The sequence below is a fragment of the Trachurus japonicus genome, chromosome 16, assembly GCF_045865225.1.
Source record: "Trachurus japonicus isolate A0001 chromosome 16, Traja_1.0".
In the NCBI taxonomy this organism is placed as follows: Eukaryota; Metazoa; Chordata; class Actinopteri; order Carangiformes; family Carangidae; genus Trachurus; species Trachurus japonicus.
In genome coordinates, this window is record NC_140922.1 from 19,428,943 (window position 1) to 19,450,600 (window position 21,658).

General features: G+C 43.9%; 1 protein-coding gene across 2 annotated transcripts; it reads right to left on the reverse strand.

Moving 5' to 3' along the window:
* Window positions 1–2,084: 2,084 nt before the first annotated feature.
* Window positions 2,085–19,677, reverse strand: stk40 (serine/threonine kinase 40). Of its 2 annotated transcripts, none has more exons than XM_085802427.1 (11): window positions 19,476–19,677; window positions 15,880–16,006; window positions 15,280–15,365; window positions 14,452–14,595; window positions 13,154–13,378; window positions 12,810–12,862; window positions 9,112–9,227; window positions 7,589–7,733; window positions 7,071–7,190; window positions 6,828–6,912; window positions 2,085–5,829 (listed from the first exon to the last, which is right to left on the reverse strand). In XM_085802427.1, exons 2-11 carry the CDS (start codon window positions 15,995–15,997, stop codon window positions 5,611–5,613), a joined length of 1,311 nt encoding a protein of 436 aa, XP_085658553.1. In that variant the 5' UTR covers window positions 15,998–16,006; window positions 19,476–19,677; the 3' UTR covers window positions 2,085–5,610. The 2 variants fall into 2 exon arrangements, with proteins under 2 accessions (XP_085658553.1, XP_085658554.1); XM_085802428.1 differs by having other exon boundaries at window positions 2,085–5,901.
* Between the last annotated feature and the right edge of the window lie 1,981 nt (window positions 19,678–21,658).

Consider the following 21,658-nt stretch of genomic DNA (forward strand, 5'->3'; position numbering starts at 1 on the left):
ACTATTGGAAAGACTAACAATCCCCATTGGAACAAAAAACACTGAGGAACAATTCAAATCTATTGCACAGATAGCAATTGTGTATAGTATGCACATTCCTGCTCCTCAGAGGATGAACTGTTTCTACTATGACACTATGTTGCCTTAAAAACATCTCATGAAGTAACAGGAATGCTCTCTAAGCACTTAAACACTCTCTGGAGAATAACAACATTTTCATTCTAATGATTGTAACGATAGCAGTTCCCTGTGAGGCCCAAGAAATTGCTTAAGTATTTCTTCTTTGTCACATCCAACATTTTCAATTTGTGGTGTTAACATTCATTGAAATCCCTATGGGCCTTTGGAAATTAAATGTTTTTGCCACAGAGAAACAGAAGTTCTCTTCTTTGGGGTTGGTTTTAAATTGAGATAGAAAGAAGAACATAAACAGCAGAGATTAGACCGTGTTACACAATGTTTGATTATCAGCCAGCAGAGCCACATGTTCAGAGGCAGGAACTTCAACCAGCCACTAACTATTCAACTGCATGACATCTGATGTTGAACGCTCTGAGGCGTAGATCATCTGATTTCATGTGTCTTGTCTTTAGGCAGCTGTGAGAACAATGTTCAGCATTGTAAATAGTCATATATTTTGTTTTTTGCTCAAATGCAGCATAAATTCAGTTTGTGTGTCTTTTTTTTCAAGTGTCTGTCAGGAGCGGCCATATAAAACTTATGTAGTCACAGCTGCAGACACATTCACACGCTCCAGCAGACATAAACACCTTAAGACGTAACGCAGCTGTGCACTTACATCAATTATTTCAAACACTTTCTAAACAATTAAATACACTGCTACTAGTAAAAGTACACACACGCTCAGAGATGTGACAATTCTGCTACATACACACATCTGGAATTGTGAATTGTTTACCGGTTGTCATCCGTGTCCAGCTGGATCAATCCCGCTCTTTTCCAGTGAAACTGAATACGTAATGCTCTCTGAGGTAATTAGGCAAGAACATTGCACATGTCTTAACAATCGTTTGTTTGAAACTCACATGGATGCAGGATGGACCTCCTCGGGTCCAGCTGGATGTAGTTTATGGTGACAAAGCATCTGTGGAACTTTGACCCTTGAGATCTCTGGACTTTTCTACTTAGCTTGACATGCCGAGAGAGGGGTGTAATGACCCAGAGGAGAGAGTCAGTTGAGACAGAAAAGGGTGGGAAAGGTTAGTCAGTATTACATTATTCTTCTGAGTGCGCCAGCACAGCATTTTTGTCCTTGGCAGCCACTTACTGACTGAAGGCAAAAGATTTAACTTGGACTTTCTGTGGGAGCCACTTGATTGGACTTAACTCACCACCCACAATACACATGATACAGATGTGCATCACTGAGGTCATAAAAAAGAAAAAAACAATAAGATAATTCCACTGTGTTTCAATGCGACTGTGTAAGCTTTGCACAAACCATTACCACAGATTTAATCCAACATGTCTGTCAGGGCCGTTTATGATGAGATTTCCATGTGCATCTCTGTGTAGTTTTTGGCAGGCCTGACATGATTTCTAATGGAATTAATGCCCTGTTCAAGAGGGGGGGAGGTGTGTGTGTGTGTTCAAAGGCCTGAGGTGATGTGGGGAGAAATCAGGAGAGCAACCCACAGGGTCCTGCGGTGCTGTCAGCGTCAGCAGGAGCCTTCCTGTTTGGGCACATCTACCCCAGTCTGGTCCAAAAACCCGATTCACCACAAGACTGAGGCGGTTTAGACGCACAGAGAGTCGATTATTCTATACTCTGTTCATTCTTAACACAGGTTTCACCCTGTGAGGCCACAAACCGCAACATGTAAAACACACATGCACATGGCTGCAGAAGTACAGCTGAACATATCCTGTAGGTTCTATTGTCCACATATGGTAGAAAAATGTGTGGAAACCAACAAAGATGAACATTCAGTATTATGTCGCCTAAACTGCCAACATTACACACACACACACACACACTATCGCTGGCTTTAGTTTCATTTTTTAAGAAAGTGCTCCACCCGGTGGTGAAGGAAGGAAGTACAAGAATACAAACATGACAGATAAATATTTCCATATCAAAGTTTATTGCTGACATGCATGTAGAGATCTGATGAAGTAGAAAAATATGTTTTTTATACAAACGCGTTTTCATCTGTACAATTACGCAGTTTTCTGTATCTAGATGCCCATGTCCGACCAAGCAGCTTACAACACATTATCCCATTGGGTTTAAAACTACACCACATCTCATATCCTACACAAAGTTTCCAGTTGAAACAGTCAGTAATATTGAACATATACTGACAACTTAATAACTTTAGAACCAGGGTGGGGAAGAAAAAAAAACAAAAAAACTTTTTAATACTATTATTCCAATTCAGGGGGTATATCATGTATAATTCTTGCTATGAATTTAACTATTAAGACCCAAATGAGTAAATTATCTTCAGCGTCTCCATCCGTTGCTCTGGCACACCTTGCAGGTTCAAAATCATGCAACAGTCACATGTTTTACACAGAGTTTAACCTCACACTATTTCCATGCTTTTCAGTCCACATTGCAGTCTACCAATACGACTCTGTAAAAACAAACATCGAATGTGGTACAATCCACTACCTAGGAAGTGAAACACTTTTTGATTAAGAGAGAGGGGGGGCAGATAATAACATCACATCAAAGGTCTATTGAACCTCTAGGTACTATTCTGTATTTGGGCATCATGGAAGATGGCGTAAGACATTTCCACAGAACGATCACTTAATGTTAGCATTCAGCAATGGCTACGGTGTTCATGAAACACCCTTCTCTGATGAACAACCTAGACTACTACAATACTGCTGTATACCCATGGAATTCACATTGAGGTGGGAGAAAGCCGACTGCTCTCTTTACATATTATTTTAGCCTCCGGGTGTGGTGGTTGATGGCCAACGTGGCCTATAATGCACGTCAATAGGCATGTGTTGAAACAGAGTTGGTGTCTCACTGGGTTGAACTACATACAGTATGACCAGCACAGTCATGATGGTAATTATTTACATACTGACCAAAGAGTGCAGCCTTGACTGAGGGACTGGGGGTCATGACAGTGGAGGGGGTTTATTTAAAAAAAAAAAAAAAAAAACTACAAAAACCCTCCCATGGATCAAGATGACATGCGAGTATCATTTTGTATTGTGTAAAAAATAGAACTATGTAAAAGTCAGTCTTGTTATTAGTGTAGCTTAAGTTGACCACAGACTTAGTGGTGAAATGGCAAGAAAATGATTTAGGTATCCAAAAAAAGAAAAACAGAAAGATGCTACTCGTTCATTAATGTGGCTGGAAGGATCAAAATGAGATCTTTACGTAGAGCCGATGTTGAGCTTCTTAACACTTCTTAAAGCTGTGAGAGTAGAGATTCAGGGCCGGTTTCACTTACATAAATTACACCCAGTCTTAGTCTGAGAAACTTCAAAGATATTTTCATGTACAAAGAAGCTTTTTGACTGAGTGTGATCTTTGTCCGTGATAGGGTTGGAGGGGAGCGGATGGGGTCAGGAGGAGGAGGGGTCTACACTAATGAATAAATAAATCAACATGAAATTACAAGAAAAAAGAAGACATTTGAAAATATTCCAGAGCCTATGTTCATGCAATCAGATTGAATATAAATAGGAAGAAATCTAGAGAGCCTGAAGCAGGTACCAATATGCAAAGGCAGGTTGCAGTGTACAGATGCCTAACAGTCACTGGTTAGTAGCTTTGCCATGGTTTGAAGAAACACTTTGATAAAAGAGAGGAGTGCACCAACAGCCAAGAAGACCCAGCAACTAAACTTGAACCCTATGAGTATGTATTTTCATTTCTCTGTGAAATATCACAGTATCGATTACTAGTCACCAGCTAGTCTCTCAGAGAACCTAGAGAGTGAAATAGCACAAACATGTACAAGTTCGACTGGAGAGAGACACAGCTCTGGAATGGCAATGGATAGGTGATAAATTCCAATTTTAAGAAAGCGTTCACGACCGTCGCTCAAACATTTTGTCAATGTTTCGTCTTCGCAAAGCCAGCTCTGGTTTTCACAGTGTCTGCCACGGAGGCAGGCCAGATAACAGAACACAAAGGTTGGAGGATAGCTTCAAGGGTCTGAGACTGTGAGAGGTTAACAGCTCCACAGCTCCACAGACTCTCGTTATGTCTGGCCAGAAAAAAACAAAACAAAAACACACACACACATACGCACTCACGGATACCGCACACGTATCAAAGCACAGAATGAGAGTTCACATTCATACTGAAAAAACACTTGTCCCATGATCTGTCTTGATAAAAGAGAAACAGGGAAGTTGGAATACCTGGAAGCCATTTGATTCTGAATGAGGCTGTGGGTACCAGTTTCCTTGGCTAAGAATAATTTTAAGACATGTTTTTTGGCAATAGAAACATGACAGTGCCTGATCTTCACTATAATGGCACTGAGGAAGCGTTACCATCATTATACCTTGGCAGGGAGGATCCGACAGTTATTCCCATTCAGTTCTTGGCATTGTGACTTCCAGGTACCTCACACTAGCTGCCTAGATGCTAAAAATAGATTTCCACAGGGGTGAGAAAAAGCAAGAGACAATGCGTTCTGTAAATATCAAAGGATGTGTGTACTTTGATATTCAATATCTTCAAAGCAAAAGGTAGGGATAAAATGCTACTTATTATGGTGAATGTGGTAAAAAGCTTATTCAGATTTTTAGAAACCACTGAAAAGGTTTCAAAGCATCATCACTGACAGAAAACATTAATGCTTTATGTCACTGGTGGCATCAAGACTCCTTTGTTACAATCCCTCGTCTCAGAACAGTGAGCATGGTTTACCAACAGAGAAAAGAGACAGAGAGGTAGATTGATTTGAAGTCAGAGTTACAGACAGGAGCGGTCTGGATCACTTTCGAAACAGGAAAACAGAGAGGAAGAGAGGGTAAGTGAGAGGAGGAGGGTGGAATGGAGGTATCGAGGGGTGACGGCTGTGATCAGGTGATCTTACTTGAGGCAATACCATTAACCACTGGGAAGAGGAAGGGTTGCTACATGATTCTGGTCCTGTATTGCTTAGGGGATCCAGAGTTGATGGGTAAAGTGTTACAGTGGGGGGGTGGATGGGGAAAGGGGGGGTGGGGACTCTAAGGAGGGGAGACAGAAGGAGTATGGGGTTAAATAGTCTTTTCAACACTCGAGGCAGAGCCTTGTGTTAGCCCCATGTGAGACTGTGCCGTCAGGTTTATTGCACAGTGAGATCTGACTGTGGGTGACCTGAGGGCAAAGAACCTTTGGTTCACATCTTCCTGCAGGCCTTTTCATATTTCACTAGAGGACGCAGACATGGGGGGTCAAGTTCTGGGTTGGCAGTTTGTTCTAATGCCCTCCTCATGACCGCTCCGCCTAGCTCGCCCAAAGCCCACGTACGACTTGGGCCACCTACACCTTGGTTCAGGCTCGGCCTCGTGAATGCAAGTTCAGCTTTGGGGCTTTTCCTCCTCCGTCCTCTCTGGACTGCACAGGTCTCTTTATTCCCTGGGGAGACCGGAGAGGCTGGGAAGGATGGTTGGGAACTACTTCCGGAGGAAACGTTGTGCCAGGATGGCGGCATCTAGAGGGCTGACGGGCTGTGCGTCGTGGCCCAGACGCCTTACAGGTGGGATGTTGCCAAACTGGCGCTTGGTGAGAAAGCTCTTCGCCTCATGGATAGTGTTCTTCTCTTCGGCCAACAGCAGCTGCTGGCGCATGTAGTTCTCAAACTCATACTGTGAAGACTCTTCTATCACCTTGGCCTGAGGGAAGAAAATGTATTCTGTTTAATGTTCTGCATCATCTGGGATGAATAAAATGAGCTTTTAGTGTGTCTGAGAAGTGAAGAGTAAAACCAGCCCATTTACATTGATACACACAACTGCATCCAGCTATTAGCAAGTCTATATTCTCCATCTTAACCCTCAGGTCCTGATTAAAATATCACTCCATAATACTATTGTGACGGCTTAGCAAAAAGGCAGGCAGTGATTTTGGTCAAAGCTTTTCAAAGCCTCCCCCAGGTCACCCAGGGGAGGCAGGGAGGGCAAGGACGCGGCCCCCCTGTCTGGAGCAGACATACCGTCTGGCCCCAACCACGGAGCTGCAGCTGGTGTGTGCTGGAGGGGACCGGGCTGTGGGTTTTCCTCAGGCTGCTGCTGCTGCTGGACATTATGTTGTCTCTGAAATTTACCAGATTTAACATTTTATCAAAACTTGCCCAGCTGATTCAAATTTTTCTTATTCTTTTAGTGGCCGTGCGTGCGACTCGACGGGAGTTGAAATATTATCAGCAGCAGCAGCAGCAGCAGTCAAACGAGAACCAGTCACAGTCACTCCAGATCCAGAGAACCAGCCCGGTTCTGTCAGCGGATCCTCCCAGAGAGCTCCCTGAGAATGGTACGTCGCCTCCCGGGTAAGATGCGGGAGGGAAACCTCTTTCAAAACTTTGATCTACAATATCAGATTATACCACTTTCTCCCGGTCGATTGAGGTCCAGTAAAAAGTATGATGGTCTTTCAACTCACCTCTAGCTATGTATGCAGTAGGATGGCTTCGCTTTACACAGAAGGTCACGTGATCATGACATTTAACCGACTTATTACATAACAACTAAAAAATACTACTTTGACGTGATGTGTTGTTTTCCATAGGGTCCAAAACTGGGCCATATTGCAGGAATAACGCAAGTCGGTTTGAACAGGACCTGAGGGTTAAATCTGTCTATTGAAACAGGGAGCCTGTAAATTAGTAATTTACCTCTTGCAGATGTTCTGGGTGATTGATCTGGTCATCAATATCTGGCACCACCTGTAGAGGGCCACTTAACGATGAAACAGTTTGCCTGTAATTAGGAGAACAGAAGCATGATGATTAACATCACTGAGCTGTTGGAACTGAACAGCAGCAGACATCGCACATTTGTCCCTTCATTGCAATTATTTCTAAACCCCTCAACAATAAAGACATTTCCATCTACAGGCCAGCAGGGGGTGCAATTACCATGAGGCAATGATGGCACTAAGCGACTCCAGCACTTCTCCTGCAGTCAGCCTCTGCTGAGGGTCCAGCACCAGCAGCTTTCGGATTAGGCACACTGTGTTCTCTGACACACGACCATCTCTGTGAGGAGGTGGAGGGAACAGGAAGGGACAGTTTTATTAGTAAAGTGTGACTACAGTTAGTCACAAGGCCTCAAAGCTATTAAAGACTGTAGTACCACTGCTTTAAGTCCAAACTGAACATGAAAGTATTTTGCATTAAAGATCATTTGTCAAATGGCTTTCTATTGTGTTGTGGTGAAAATCCATGTTTGATGCAAATCTTTTTCTTCTGGGAGAAAACTCCCTGTCAGGGCAACTGCAGTTACAGTTAATTTCATTCAGTGTTGCTGAAATATGAACCAATGACTAAGGATAACAAACTATCTGCTTTTACTGTGATTTGACTGTTATCAGTGTATATGCTATTGCTTTAAATGCTTCTCCACCAAATGCCACAGGGACAGGACGACCACTCACTCCGGGATAAGGTACTCAGCAGCCTTGATCTTGCGGAAGAGCTCTTGAGGTATGCTGTCATAAAAGGGGAACTGGCCATACAGCATGGTGAACAGGACCACACCAAGAGCCCACATGTCACTGGGTTTACCACGATATGGCCGACCTGAGACACAGGAAAGAGAACATTAGTATGCGTTTGATAACAACATGTAGTGATTGTTTGGAATCGACCACTTGTTGAGTGCAATAACAGTTTTTGCCCTGTGTGACTCAGGGGTGATCAGGGGTGATCAACCCTTCAACAAGTTCAATTCCTGTCAAGTCACTAAGTCTAATGATTAACGAGATAAGCAAACACAAACACAAGTAATGACTCCAATATTTTTTCCTAGAAATGCCCAGCACACTGCTGACTTTTAAAATGGGAGAGGTGCTTTTATAATTAACCCTGAGCTGTGGATCAGCTACAAATAAACTGGAGCTGATGAGGGTGGAGCGTCATGGCTGTGCATGACCATAGGCAGTGTTGTTACAGCCAGGCAGGCAGCAGCAACAGCAGCAGGCAATTATGTTAAAGCTTGTGACACACACACTCACACGCAGGCAGGGGATGGGAGGGGAAGGGGGTAGATGGGAGTAGTTTCCCTCCAGTGAGTCATCAGTGTGTGAGTCACTGAAGCTCTGTTTAATTGTGTGCCTGTCACGTTATGCTGATATACACGCCCGGGTTTTATCTACAGTTTGAGTGGCTGGAGGTGAGCGATTTTTGTTATTCTCAATCTTGTCCCCTGTCTACCAGGATGCCGTTCTGGAAATCCGTAAAAATTGATAAACTCATGGTCTTACATGTGCATGCTCAAGCATCAACTTGGCTGGTTTGTAAAGCTCAGGTTTGCACATGTCATGACAAATCAGCACTGTAAGGCTGAACAATAAAAATGGATTTCCGCTTTTTTACAGACAAAGTGTTTCACACAAAGAGGAAAAGTAGCCTCCTGTGCAGACACATGCCATGAGAAAATGCAACATCACCATGATAACAAAAACAAGGACGGAAAGAAAAGAGCTATTCCTGGCTTTTGCTAGTCCAAGATTGCAACATAACCTCTTTCTTGTTGCCTAATAACCGGAAAATCAAACACAAGACTGACTGCTAAATGTTACGCAATGGCCTATACAGCAGAATTCCATCTCCATCTCATATGGACACATACCGACAAGGACTCAATGTCTAATTACAATGGCCGGCCATTCTGAGAAATAACTGCAATAATTTTGTTTCACTTCAATTCTGTTTCACATTCAACAGTGATAAAGGCGGTGAGGAAGACTTTCACACCTGTACACAGATGGTCAGTAGCTGCAAAAATAAAGTGCGACTGTTAGTTTGCCAATTTTTGAAAGTGACAAAACCTGGATGATGAACATCTACCAGGGCTAAATGTCAGGAACGAGATGATCAGAACTACGCAGATACTTTGAAAAGGAACTTCTTAGTTGTACTTTCACAAAAAAAAAGGCATATTGTTTGTTTCACTCACCACTTAATACATCGGGGCTGATGTAGGCCGGACTTCCTCTCTGGTCTTTCAGCAGGTCGTCCTCACTCACTAGGTGTTTTCCGAGGCAGAAGTTGGTGATAGTGATTCGGTGAGTCCTGTAAGCACACATGTAAACGGACTCATCAATACCTCATTTTGCACCAGGAATCAATTTTTAATCAAACTCGACTCCAGTATTTCTGGTTCCCACGCAGCTATACCCATGCCCACTTTGGATTCGCTACTTTAACTTCATTAAACCATGGACGATACAGTATACCAGCAAAAACAGTCTTACTCATCCTTAGAAAATGTAAGTTCAGAATGTGAAACACTGCACTCACAGCCCAAAGCATGAGGTAAACACAGATGCAGGAAGATCTTGCTAATGTGCCATGTTGTTTTAATAATCTCATGGTTCACTTGGTCTTAACAATACATCACTATCTCATGACTAACAGATGCAAAACAGAGCGTGCACATCCAGCGTGCAAAGTATGTTAGTATGATACTTATATTTAAAAGTATTTGATTTAACACCCAATTCTTAATCTGAGGATCTTATACTTTCAGTTTCAACTTCAAGAGAAGCATATGGTAAATTGTGCAGAAGCGGTTGCAACACATCAGGAAGCGTGGTCCTCTCATGCAACCTGACCTCCGTGGGCTACAGATGACATTTTTGACATGAGGGCCTTTAAACTCTAGAGCACTCCACATGACAAATTTATTGTAGATGAGAACACAAAGTACACTCAGGAGAAAAATCATCTCCCTCCTCTGTTCTTGTTTTGTACCGTCCTATAAAAACCCTATGCAAGCTCCAGTGCTCTTCATAAAGTGAGTTTATTATCACCAACATCATTGTTGTAGCTTTCAAGATTAGGACCACTCCAGACACATTGGCGCTTTCAAGTCTGTGGAGACCCAAATGCTGTTACCAGTGTTGTTTGATTAAACAGGTTTCTGTGGAAACAATGTCGCCCTATTAAATGTTTGAGTCATCAAGGTAAAATTGCTTGTGGCAGAGTTCAACCTAAAAGTATTAAAAGTGCAGGCCTATGGACTGTTCTGCATCAGTTTGTTCTTTTAGAAAGAGAGGGAAAAAAGCCGCACTTTCACAAACATATGAGTCAACCTGTGGCTTGGGATAATTGTCCTGATGACTAAGCCTGCATGGTGAAGGGCTGGCAGTCGAATATATTAAGCTCAAGAAGAGTTAAAATATGTACACGAACGCACAACTTTTGAGAGCACCCACACAATCACTCCCATGCTAAACATGCACGAAAATGGACCCAGATGCCCGAGCACACACACAAAAGCAGCCATGGTCTAAAGCCTGGGTCCTTGATCACGCTTTTCACCCACATCCGCTTTCTAAAAAGCCTGAGGTCAACAGCTTCCCCTATTCTCTCTCACTTTCACACCCTGCTCCATCATACACACACTCACTGCTCCCATTACAGCGTCTGGAGCCAATTCCTGTCAAACACTCAATTTTCAACCAAATGCTCCAATCTCAATCTTCCTTTGGAACATTCTGTCCACATAATTTCTAGCTACTTATGTGATTCAGCCGCTTCAACAGCTTTTGTGATGCAAGTCTCTCTAACCATATAGTGGCCTTGTGATCTGCGAGGGGATGGGCCAGAGGAACAGAGTGTGATGCTTCAAGGACCCTCGACATAAAAGCTTCCTTTATGGAGGAGTCTGTCCTTTTGTCTGTGTGCATCACGACCCAGGTTTCTATTCTTGCATCGGAGATTGGGTAAATTAAATTGCATGTTTGCCTCGTGAGGAAAGGGTCCCTGGGGACTGAAGAGAGACCACACCGTCTCTCCTTCCTGGTCATGTGACCCCGGGTAAGTCAGGAAACCAGAAACCCAATGCCCCAATGACTTCTCCTCCTTCCCCACAACGTCTTGCTGAAAATACACCAGCTGACGAGAAAGGAGGTTAAACGCAGGGCAACCTCTACAGAGACCAGGAAAAAAAACTTTACTATGGCTAAATGTTTTTGTGCATTTCTCTTGTGGCAATGCACATTATTGTATCATGGCTAGTGCTTGACTGATACCATTAGACAAGCAAGTAGTGGTAATTCAGCTATTATGTATGTCCCTTTAAATATATAGAAAAGCTGTGACATACGTTGTCACCCTGCAGACTGATTTATGACATCCTGCTTTCATAACAGCTGGCTCTGCAAGAGGAAATCACATTATTCTTGCATAAACTGCTGAGCTTGTTGATGGCATCGGTGCATTTCCCAGAGTGATGACGAGCACTGAGCAGAGGGGGTTTTGGTCGGCCTCTAGATTGACTGTGTCTTTCCCATGCTGACTGTACATTCATACACAAACAGGGTGGAGTGCCAGAGGAAACATGCATGCAAGCAAAGTATGATGCATGAAGGAGGAGGGAAAAGTGAAAAGCAAAAAGGGGATATGACAAACGGGACAACAGAGGCAGGAAAGGGATTTGGGGTGTAAAACAAAATAGAGAAAAAGCAGTGTAGAGGGTAAATAAATGATGACTATACACGTGTATGTGTGTGTAGTTTGTGTGTGTGTGTGTGTGTGTGTGTGTGACGTGAATTGTGGTGTGAGTCAGCTCTGAGCTATGGGGCCTTTGGCAGGCCTCTCCTTTGTCTCCAGCTGGGACGGAGTGTTCTGCCTGTCTGCTGCTCTCCCCACTACCCTCCTCCCCTGACCAAAACACTCTCCTGTTTCATCACCACCACCACTGCTGCTGCTGCTGCTGCTACTGCTGCTGCTTATGCTGCAGGTGGTGGTGGGGGCAACGGGAGCTGGTGGTGCATGAGACAAAGATTGCACATGATAAGACATCTCTATCCAGTTTCCATAACATGATAACATCTGCATGTCCGTGAATGTACTTAGTCTGTGGGACAACACTTGCAAGTGGTGTAAACATTTGAGATGTTTGTAGAAGCGAGGTGTGTGTAAGCAGATGTGGTAATCATGTTCTTTCAAATGAAAAGACGGGTATTGTGGGATCATTAGTCTTCAGGGAATGTGTGTGCAGACTAGGAAACCGTGCACAGGATCAACACAAAATCTGTACAAATTAATATATAAAAAAAGCAAATAGCAGCTAAAATAGTAGTGCTCTCACCATGAGAGAGAGGCTTTCACCTCTCTCAGCACGTAAGGTGTTTGGACAGGGCTTTACAGATGAGTAGTTTTCCATTCTGCGAGGCCTATCTGAACTGCAGCACTCAGTGACCTGAGGTGCACTCAAAAGGGTCCTGCATGCTATTTAACATTGCCCAGCCCCCCCAGACCCGAAAAACTCTCCCACTGAGAACAAAGCAGTGGCATATTCTTTGCTCTCTTTTGCACCAGAGTCCAGTTCACCTTTTGCTTCCAAAAAATCCAGCCACAGGGAATGAATCATCAGCTTTTACTCAACACACAGGCACAAAACAAGAGACAAGCACAGGAGAGTGAGGCTGTAGGTTCCTGCGACTGATCTCAGTCTTGGACTGAGAATGTGACCCCTGCTTGGGTTTAAAGCCAAATGCACACTAGATATGGGCTGCTGAGGCCTGCTGAGGACTCTCACACATGTGGACGGAGACAGGATGACTTACTGGCAGGCTAAAATGACATGACCTGGTAGAATGAGAGAGGGTTTTAGCCAGCTAGTGACAGGGCTGAGCTTTATCTTACCGTTTGTTCAGAACCATGTTTCCCAGCTTGAGGTCTCTGTGCACAATGTTTTTCTGCAGGCAGGAAAGACAAGGGGAAAGAACTGTTTGGTCGTATCGTTTTGTAGTGATTCATAGGTATCAAAAACAGTCAGTTTGTTTCTGGGAGTGGCACACCAACATGGGAAATGAGTAATCAGAAAGGATGTGCTACGAGTAAACAATAACAAGGCCATTTCTTCTGCTATTTAACAGAATTACTACAGTGACCAGGCTTTCTTCATTGATGGAAATGGAGCACTACACATCCATAGCTTGTTGGATGGTATAATCCTGCAGCAGGGTACATAACAAACCTCGACTCACCTTATGAAGGGCCTCCACTACACGCACCACATCATAGAAGATGACGATGGCCTCACGCTCGCTCAGTCGCTTCTCCTTTATGACATAATGCTGTAGGTTTATTAGATCTGCCGTCTTGTCGCTGAAATCGTGAGCACACAGGCAGTCGAGCACGAGGCAGATCCGCTTCTTCATCTTGCGCACTTTGTTGGCCTCCATGTCCTCCACAATTTCGTAGGCTCGATCCTGGGGAACGACAACAGAGAGGGTTGTGAGAAATGATCTTCGGTTCAGGAGGCCACTTCTGTGTGCAAGTGGACAGAGTTGTTGAATGTATTTTAAAAGCACTTTCCAGTGTCCAATCAATAACAAGTTGAGGCATCCTTGAATGCATCAAACTGAATGGATTTGTGTACTGTACAGGCTGATCAGGCCGATTCATTCAGCTTAGAAAGACATGGATTCAAGAAGGGCAGAGGCCATCAATCAACGAGCCAGCATGTAGTTGATGTGAATAAGACGCATCCCACTCCTCTACACCGAGCGGTGGAGGACGAATAACAAAGGTCATTCCTCTTCTTCCAACTCCAGTCTTAGCAGAGTCACCACTTGGTATTGATTTCTGTATCAGGTTGTCAGGTTTTTTTTGGATTCAGTCAGCACCTCTGAAAGCGTACATTATTAACTGGTTCTCTCACAGTGGAGATGCACTATAATAATCCAATCAATATTGCAGACCTAAATGAATCAGAGTGCACGGCTCAATGCTGCTATTCTGAGAACACCGGCAGAGTGGAGCAGGCAGGATGTGAAAGAGAGACAAAGAAGGAAAACAGAGAGAGGGAGAGAGAGAGAAGGCAGATGGAACAATAACAAAGTTAGAGGAGGAGGCAGACGGGAAGACAGGTGAGGGAGGGGAGGCTCATTGTGAATGGATGGGGCTGTGAATAGAAAATGACTGCAGATAAATGTGGCTATTAATGGTACTCCCACTTCTCTATTGAAACAAGCCTGATAAGGAAAATACATGCAGCTGGCCGGACTAATGACAAGCTTACCTCTGCCATTACACAGCTGAAAAAACAACATGCTGCTACTTGTGCTTACATGGGGACACCATATTATAAACTGAAATGAACAGATACTTCTCCATGGTGATGCTGGTGTATTTATCCGTCTGGAATATGCAGAACATTTCGCCCACACAGTGCAGAGTGGAGGACCAGAAACTATTTTTTCCCCCCATGAAATGACTGATTTGAGTGTTTACTTGGAAAGCACCGGAGTTAATAGTGATTTGTGTACAGATGTTAGTCTACCTGGAAGAGGCCGTGGTGGTGGACGACCCCATCCTGGTTGTGCAGTAGAGAAAGGAGGGAGTACTCTGTGTGCAGCAGCATCTTCCCCTGCCTTTCCTCCTGAGTCTCCCCTGCAGAGTCCGCCCGCTCCTCCAGCGTCAGGATCTACCGTGATCACACACACACAAGAACAGAGCAAACGTTAGAGGTCACGTGACAAGAGCTCGTACAGGATCGGACAGCGAAAAGAGCGTTCGGTCCATCGAGTATGCAGCTAATCTTCTGTCCTGCCACTAAATACTTTAATGACTTGAGACATGACATGAAGTTGTATCTACTTATTGAACAAGATGTTATATCTGTGGAGTGGACGTGGCAAAGCAGGACGGCACCTTCAAAATAGTGGCTCGTATACTGATGTGAAGTAAACAAGCTGTGCAGCAGACATTCAGGCGCTGCAGCCACGGTAGGAGGGGAGGGTCACGAACCGATTCACTACATGGTCGTGGGGGTTAAAAGTTGACATTCCAGGTGGGGCGTTACCTTCCTCCCTTCCTTGTGCCCCCACCTCTTCTATTAGCCTCCGCTTGTCTGACAGACATCGGATAGCCCCTATAAACAGATTGCCTGGTTGAGGTTTTGTTGTTTGCGTCACACTGAAACAGGGGGGCCGTAAAGTGAACGCCACCAAAGGAGGGTCAAAGGTTCAGAAAGTCTACTGGAACATTCAAGCTTTGTTGTGAGAGATGTGCTCAAAATATTTAATCTAATCTGCGCTGAACTTATTGCGTTTGTGTGCGAGAGAGAGAGAGAAAAACACGAGAAACTTGGTAACCTCGACACACTCACTTTGAGCTGATAGAAGTCATCTGTGCCATCCTTTCTGGCCAGACACTGCACTATGCTGGGCACTGGTGAGTTGCCCAAGCGAGGCCCTGCAAGAACAAGAAAAAGAACAGCTGCATGACCAAAAGGCAGGCCACATGCCAGAGTGTGTGCTCTCGCTGCAACTCATTAAAGGCTGCATGTGCATGTACCCATTAACACCCCTGGTGTAATGTTTTCTTTGGCACTCTGCATTGCAAACAGTAGAGGAGTTGTATAGTAGAGAACGTAAAAAGACAGAGCATGGGAGAAAAATACATTTTCCAGAGGGAAGTAATAACCCTGCTCCGGCACAGACTCAGACCTTTCTGGCCGATGTCATGGGGATCAGCAAAATTCTTCACATTCTTGTCCCAGGCATGCGTATACACACAGACAGACACCCCACAACTCTCTCACACACACACAAATACCTGCCAATTAGTGATTTCCTGCACACACATGTAACAGCTACACATATTCACAAAAACAAAGAGAAGAAATGCACGGTAAATGCAGTTTTGGCCACACAGGATGCCATTTTGATACTTTTGGGGCTTGGGCAAATACGGGTAGCTTCCTCACCAAGGATGAAGGGGCCGGCTCTCTTGGCGTTGCTGCCAGATATCCCAGGACATTGCAGCTTGCTGGCCCTGCCTGATGTCTCTCCAGCCCCCCTCTCCGACGAGCGCCGCTTGGACATACTGGAGCTCTATGGGGAGAATAAATCAGATTAGTACACAGGATAAAGATAGTCAAGTCAAAAGGGTAAGTGCGTACATGCGACCGCGAGGAAACAAACTCTCAGCTGATGACGAAAAATAACATAGTAATCTGTGACCAGACAATGGTTTTATAAATAGCCTGTTCAAAAATAAAGACTTCACCTGGAGCTGGAGCTGTAGCCCTACAGGCTGGTAGAGAAAACTGATTAGTGAACAGGAGGGAAAAGGAGGTAAACTTCAGGGCAGCTCCTCCCAGACTATTTTAAATATCCCTCCCACACATTTACCAACACCTCAGTGTGAATGTGAGGCCATTACGGCTCCATTCAGAGTGATGGCTGCTGGTGTCGAGGCTAACACCTCAGATTCAATCTCCCCAACAGAAATGCGAATGTGTCACAATCTGCAATTTAAATGGGGAACACGCTCACGTAATTGCATTGCAAACACAAAATTCTTTAAAAAAAAAAAAGAAACACAGGCTCTTGGATTTGCATCTCAGCTCTGAACCACACATCCATCTTTAGCTTTTCCTGCTGCAGTGGACAGGGGTTTAGAAAATCCTTCCGCTTAATCTGCGCGTTTTATCTCAAAATCTGTACAACCGGCTTATCTGTGCAGACCTTCCTCTGAGAGGACATGCATGTTCAAACAAGGCTGAAACAAAAAAAAAGCCAAGCCCTTCTACTATGATAAGACACTTGATTCACATGCCAGAAGAACCAGTGACACAGAGTGACACATCATCACTACACAAACTACTCTAACTGCCACGGCAAATCTACCTCCCAGATTTCTGAGAGCAAGAGGTATGCTTTGTTTACTGATACCGAGTTCCTCTGTGATGAAGCCTCATTTGTTTCTGGTAACAGGGAAGTAGTGCCTTACACTGAGAGGTATGATTCATCCTCCTGTCATTCTAAGTTTCCATTGGACAGAGAGGCTTTCATGTCCAGGTGATAACACTGATAAGAGTTAAACGTGTCCCCAAGCCTCTGACATGGACACCATGTCAGCTGAAGAATATAAAAAAAATAAAAAACACCTCATGAGACTTGGGTTCACAAGGAACGACAACACGAAGCGACGCATCTGTAGTAAAAATGTCACTGACGGATAGAGGACAGAGGTGTGCATATTTCAGCCAACAAAACAACAGAGGTGACTCAGACTAATAAAATCCAAAGCGCCTCATAAACTCAAAACAAGACGTCGAGTGCAGAGCTGGAGAACGCCAGGAAAATGTCATATGCAACTAGTCTTGCGAGTGCAACAAACTGGAGAAAATTAGTTTCCTAATGAATTAAACCATCTTCCCACTTCAAAACTAAATGGTGTGCCACTCGCCAGTTGGCGTTTTTGGGCAGAGAGAAGGCAGGACAGTTGGCAGTCAGTATGGGCTGGTATGAAATCTCACTTCCATGAGGCTTTTTGTGATCCCAGACAGCAGACAGTGTCATCATCAAGTCTCTCGCCCATCTGTCTCTATCTCCACTAGTCATCACCCACTGCGTCTGATGAGCTGAGGTTTTCTGAGAGCATTTATGGCACAAGCCAGAGTGACACCGAGTCATGCTGCCAATAGTAAGAGAGCGTCTTTCTCAGGAGCAGAAAAAAAACAAAACAGAGGATAGTCAGCTACTGCAATTCATGAGGCTCCTGGGCAGGAAATTATCTGAAGTTTTTTTCATCCAGCAGCCAAAGTGGCTGGCAGAATCAACAATGTACATACTGCTTCTAGTGCTGCCAGATAAATGTGTTTTCAATTGTTGTTTGAATGCTATAAAGACTTTTGCATTGAGTAAAATTGAGCACAGCAACTAAACAGGAATTCAGTTTCCTAAATTTCTGACAGGGTTGTTTTTCTGCCATTGTGCCATGTATGTATAACCTTCCTCTTTAAAAGCATATATTAATCAAATTTCAACTCATGGACAGAAACTGCTACACAATACACATAAACAGGGCCCATGGCTGTTCATCTACCTACTAAGCACCAGCTGAAGTACTGTGGAGCCAACCCCCAACACATCTAAAAAGCAAAGGTCAATGCAACCAACTAATGCACACTGACCTAAATGACATCAGCGCAATGACAGCACACAGCTATCCTTTTCTGACACTGCTGTGCCTCTCTGCACAGGCAGTGATCTGGCAAGCAAGACTGCCTCTAACTGCCTCTGACTGTACCAGAGGGAGGACAAGAACAGATACAGCCTCTGAATCATATCACACAAAAGGAGGAGAGACACGCTGCCGGTGCCCACGGGAAATGTGGGCTCCTTAAATAGTATCAGAACAAAACAACCACGTAGGTGTCTCGAGATCCACCCACCCAGACTCCAAGTCACTTGTCTGGCTCTGCAAGAACAACTTAATTGCAAAATCAAGGTAGTACAGAGTGGACAAAAAAGCAAAACAAAAGGGCACTGGAGCAGGTAGTAAACATATCTAGGATCTCAAAATAAAGCAGGAGAGACGCTCGATAAATCCACGAATAGATCTGACATAAAAGTCAGCACAAAGAGGTAAAGCTCCTCGAAGGTCATACAGGCTTGAATCCTGCTGCTTGACTGAAATGTCAATCAATCATGTAAGCTCATACCTACAACTGCAGCTGTTGATTATTACAATAACAACGTCCTTGACCGCACAACAAGGTTGTGGACACAAGGTCACACTGTAGATCACTTGACGAAGGTAATTGCGAATGCACACAGGCTGTCACACACGGGGTTTGGTGCCATTTTGCGACCACAAGGTCTGGACACCGTTCAGCTCTGCCAGCGAGCAGCACCGTGAACGAGACGAGTCGTGGAGTAAAACGCTGACGTTATGCCTTTCAACTTGTGAAAAAGCCCACTCGACGAGCTGCTAATAACTCGATTAACCAGGTGCTAATGTGTTTTACCCACAACCATTACCATTAGGTCGCCCCGTGACGTTTTTTAAAACACACATTAAACCTCTCACACCGGCATGCGTTACTGTAGACAACGTCTGACCGAGACGGTTGTTTGAATAAACACGAACGTATTACTACACAGTTGAGTTATTTCACGATATAAATAAAACGAAAGGCAACAAAACTAAGTTGAAGTGCACATACAAAGTTAGTGCGACGACAAAGCTCAGTGAATTTCTGGGCTAAAGACGCTGCCACAGCTGCGGGCACACCGGCCACACAAAGGGACACACAACACAACACAACACGGAGTTGGGCTGTCGGTGCAAACTACGGAGAGCTAACGTAGTCGTTAGCTAGAGGTCGGCTGCTTTAACGTGGACATGTCCGTGCCGGGTATGTAACAATGCCAGCACTGGCGAGAGACATTAGGTAACGCAAGGCTGGAGGCTACAGAGCAGCCGTGAGGCCATTTAAACAAAGTCGGCAACATTACAGCTGGCTAGCCGTGCCACAGAGCTAGATAGCAACGTAGCCGCCGTAGCGCTTACCTCGAGCCAAATCCGCCGGGTAAAGTCTGCGTTGTGTCCTTACAACATGGACATTTCTTGGGTAAACGCTGTGGTGGATGCGCGGGGGTTCTCGCTCAAACAAGGGAGACCACAGAGGTTTGGTTTCGGGTTGTTTAGCCTCTGTTACCGAAATGAGCAATTAAGGATAAGCCTACGCTCTTCGCTGATCGCATCTTTCCACAGCGACAGCGCCACCTGACAACGGAAATGACGCACACACTTATTTGATTGACAGCTGCGATCGACCAATGGCAACCCCTTATCTGCCCTTTCCAAGTAAATGGTTGCGCACTGATGATGAAATTCTTTAGACAACAAAAGTTGCTAAACGAAACATCATTACATCATAGTTGTCTTTACGGGAAATGTCTAACACATACAATTCAGTTTATTATGCTGGTAAATGTCATTGTGGACATATGATATTATGTCAACAAAGTTTGTTATTTATTATGTCATATGCATGCATACAATTATCCAATTAGGCTACCCTTTGAGTGTAAGAGCTTCATTGGGCAGGAAATAATATTTTTTACACTAAGTATTACAAGTTCTACAGATAAAATCTGCCACAAATAGTTTCCTCAAGCACATTTTTTTATAATGAGCCATCAGAAATGAATTTACTTCCTCTAGAAAGTATGGGTAAGAGATGATCATTTAAAGGGCCTATCAAACCTATCATGACAAGCATGAAGCCTTTTATGTTGATGGAAACCATGAAATACCTATTTCTGTTGTTAATGGTGTTGTGCACAAAGAGAGAGCTGACTGCTAATATTTTTACCTCCACACTGTAGTTATTTTAATGAGACACATATTGCACTTCATTTAGGTTAACCAGATGACTCAGCGAAACTGCGTGTCACTGAGACAATCTGTACTTCACCTGATAAACACATACACTTTTCAATATTTGAAACTTGAAATTGTAATCTGTCAGGGTGTTATTGCTAACACAACTACCAGTTCAGCTCAGTAAAAAGACAATTTGTTGACATTTACTCAGCAAGTAGAGTTTTGAATGGTGTCAACATTTAGCCAAGCCCACCAGTGTTCTCAATTTAGACTACCTTATATTCCAACCACAGCTACCAGTTTCAAACCAGTGGGCAGGTGTGACAGACGCAGAGGCGAAATGGCACAGGGTTATTCAAGTTGCACCAGTCTTCCTGCCTTGACTCAGCAGAGCATAAGCCCCCAGCCACATGAAACATTTGTCAGCCTGTGGCTTTACAGTGCTCTGCCCACTGTTTTTAAAGAGGAAACTGAATCATAACTCAGAATGCAGGGTCTCTGCAGAGAAATGTGTTTTGGATGCTCTTTTGGTGTGTTTGGGAAAACTAAGGTTGACTGGATATTAAAGACTTTTACAGTTGTAAATCTTTATATTTGTAATATTTCCAGTGGTCATAACAGAACAAGCTTTGTAGTGTTTCCTAACATTTGAAAGGGGAACATCAAAAAAGGGACTGTTACTTATAATCTCAGAAATCACACTTTTTTTTTTCTTTCTTTCAATATGCCACACAAACAGACTTCTCTGTATTGGTATATATAGGGTATGAGGTGTTTTCTTGTGAGTTCAGCCTTGTAGGATGACTGGCACGAGCTCCAGTTTCTGTTTATTTTTCAAATTGGCTGTATCCTCAAGGCATGTTGTGTCTCTTGCCTCTCCTTTGCCAAGATTATTGGGAAGACCTCCTCACCAGAGTCCTCCTCCCCTAAATCAATTCAGAGAAATGTCTCGGCATGTTTTACCTGCATGGTATGCACGGTGTTTGTGTGTTTGTCTGAGTGTAGCTGAGTGGGGGAGTGCAGACTATCAGTCTCATTTTGACTCCCAAGCAGACTGCACACAAATATCGTGGGTACAGATTGCTGTTGCTATAGCAATTGTCATTGTAAATCTGTGGGAGTATCAGGGGGAGATACTCAAGCAGATGCTGCTTGGAATAATCTGGTTTGGTGGTTAAATGGTAGAAGTGGTATAAATAAATACACTCAAGTAACACGTGTTCATTTACATGTGTCTTTCCTTTCTTAAAGTGAATTAGAGAAAAATGTATTAACTCTTGCTCTCAGGAGTTGACTTATGACCTTAAGTGCATTCTTGAGAAAGTGTTACTGCTATGGCATAGTTGGTTTGAACAGACCACATG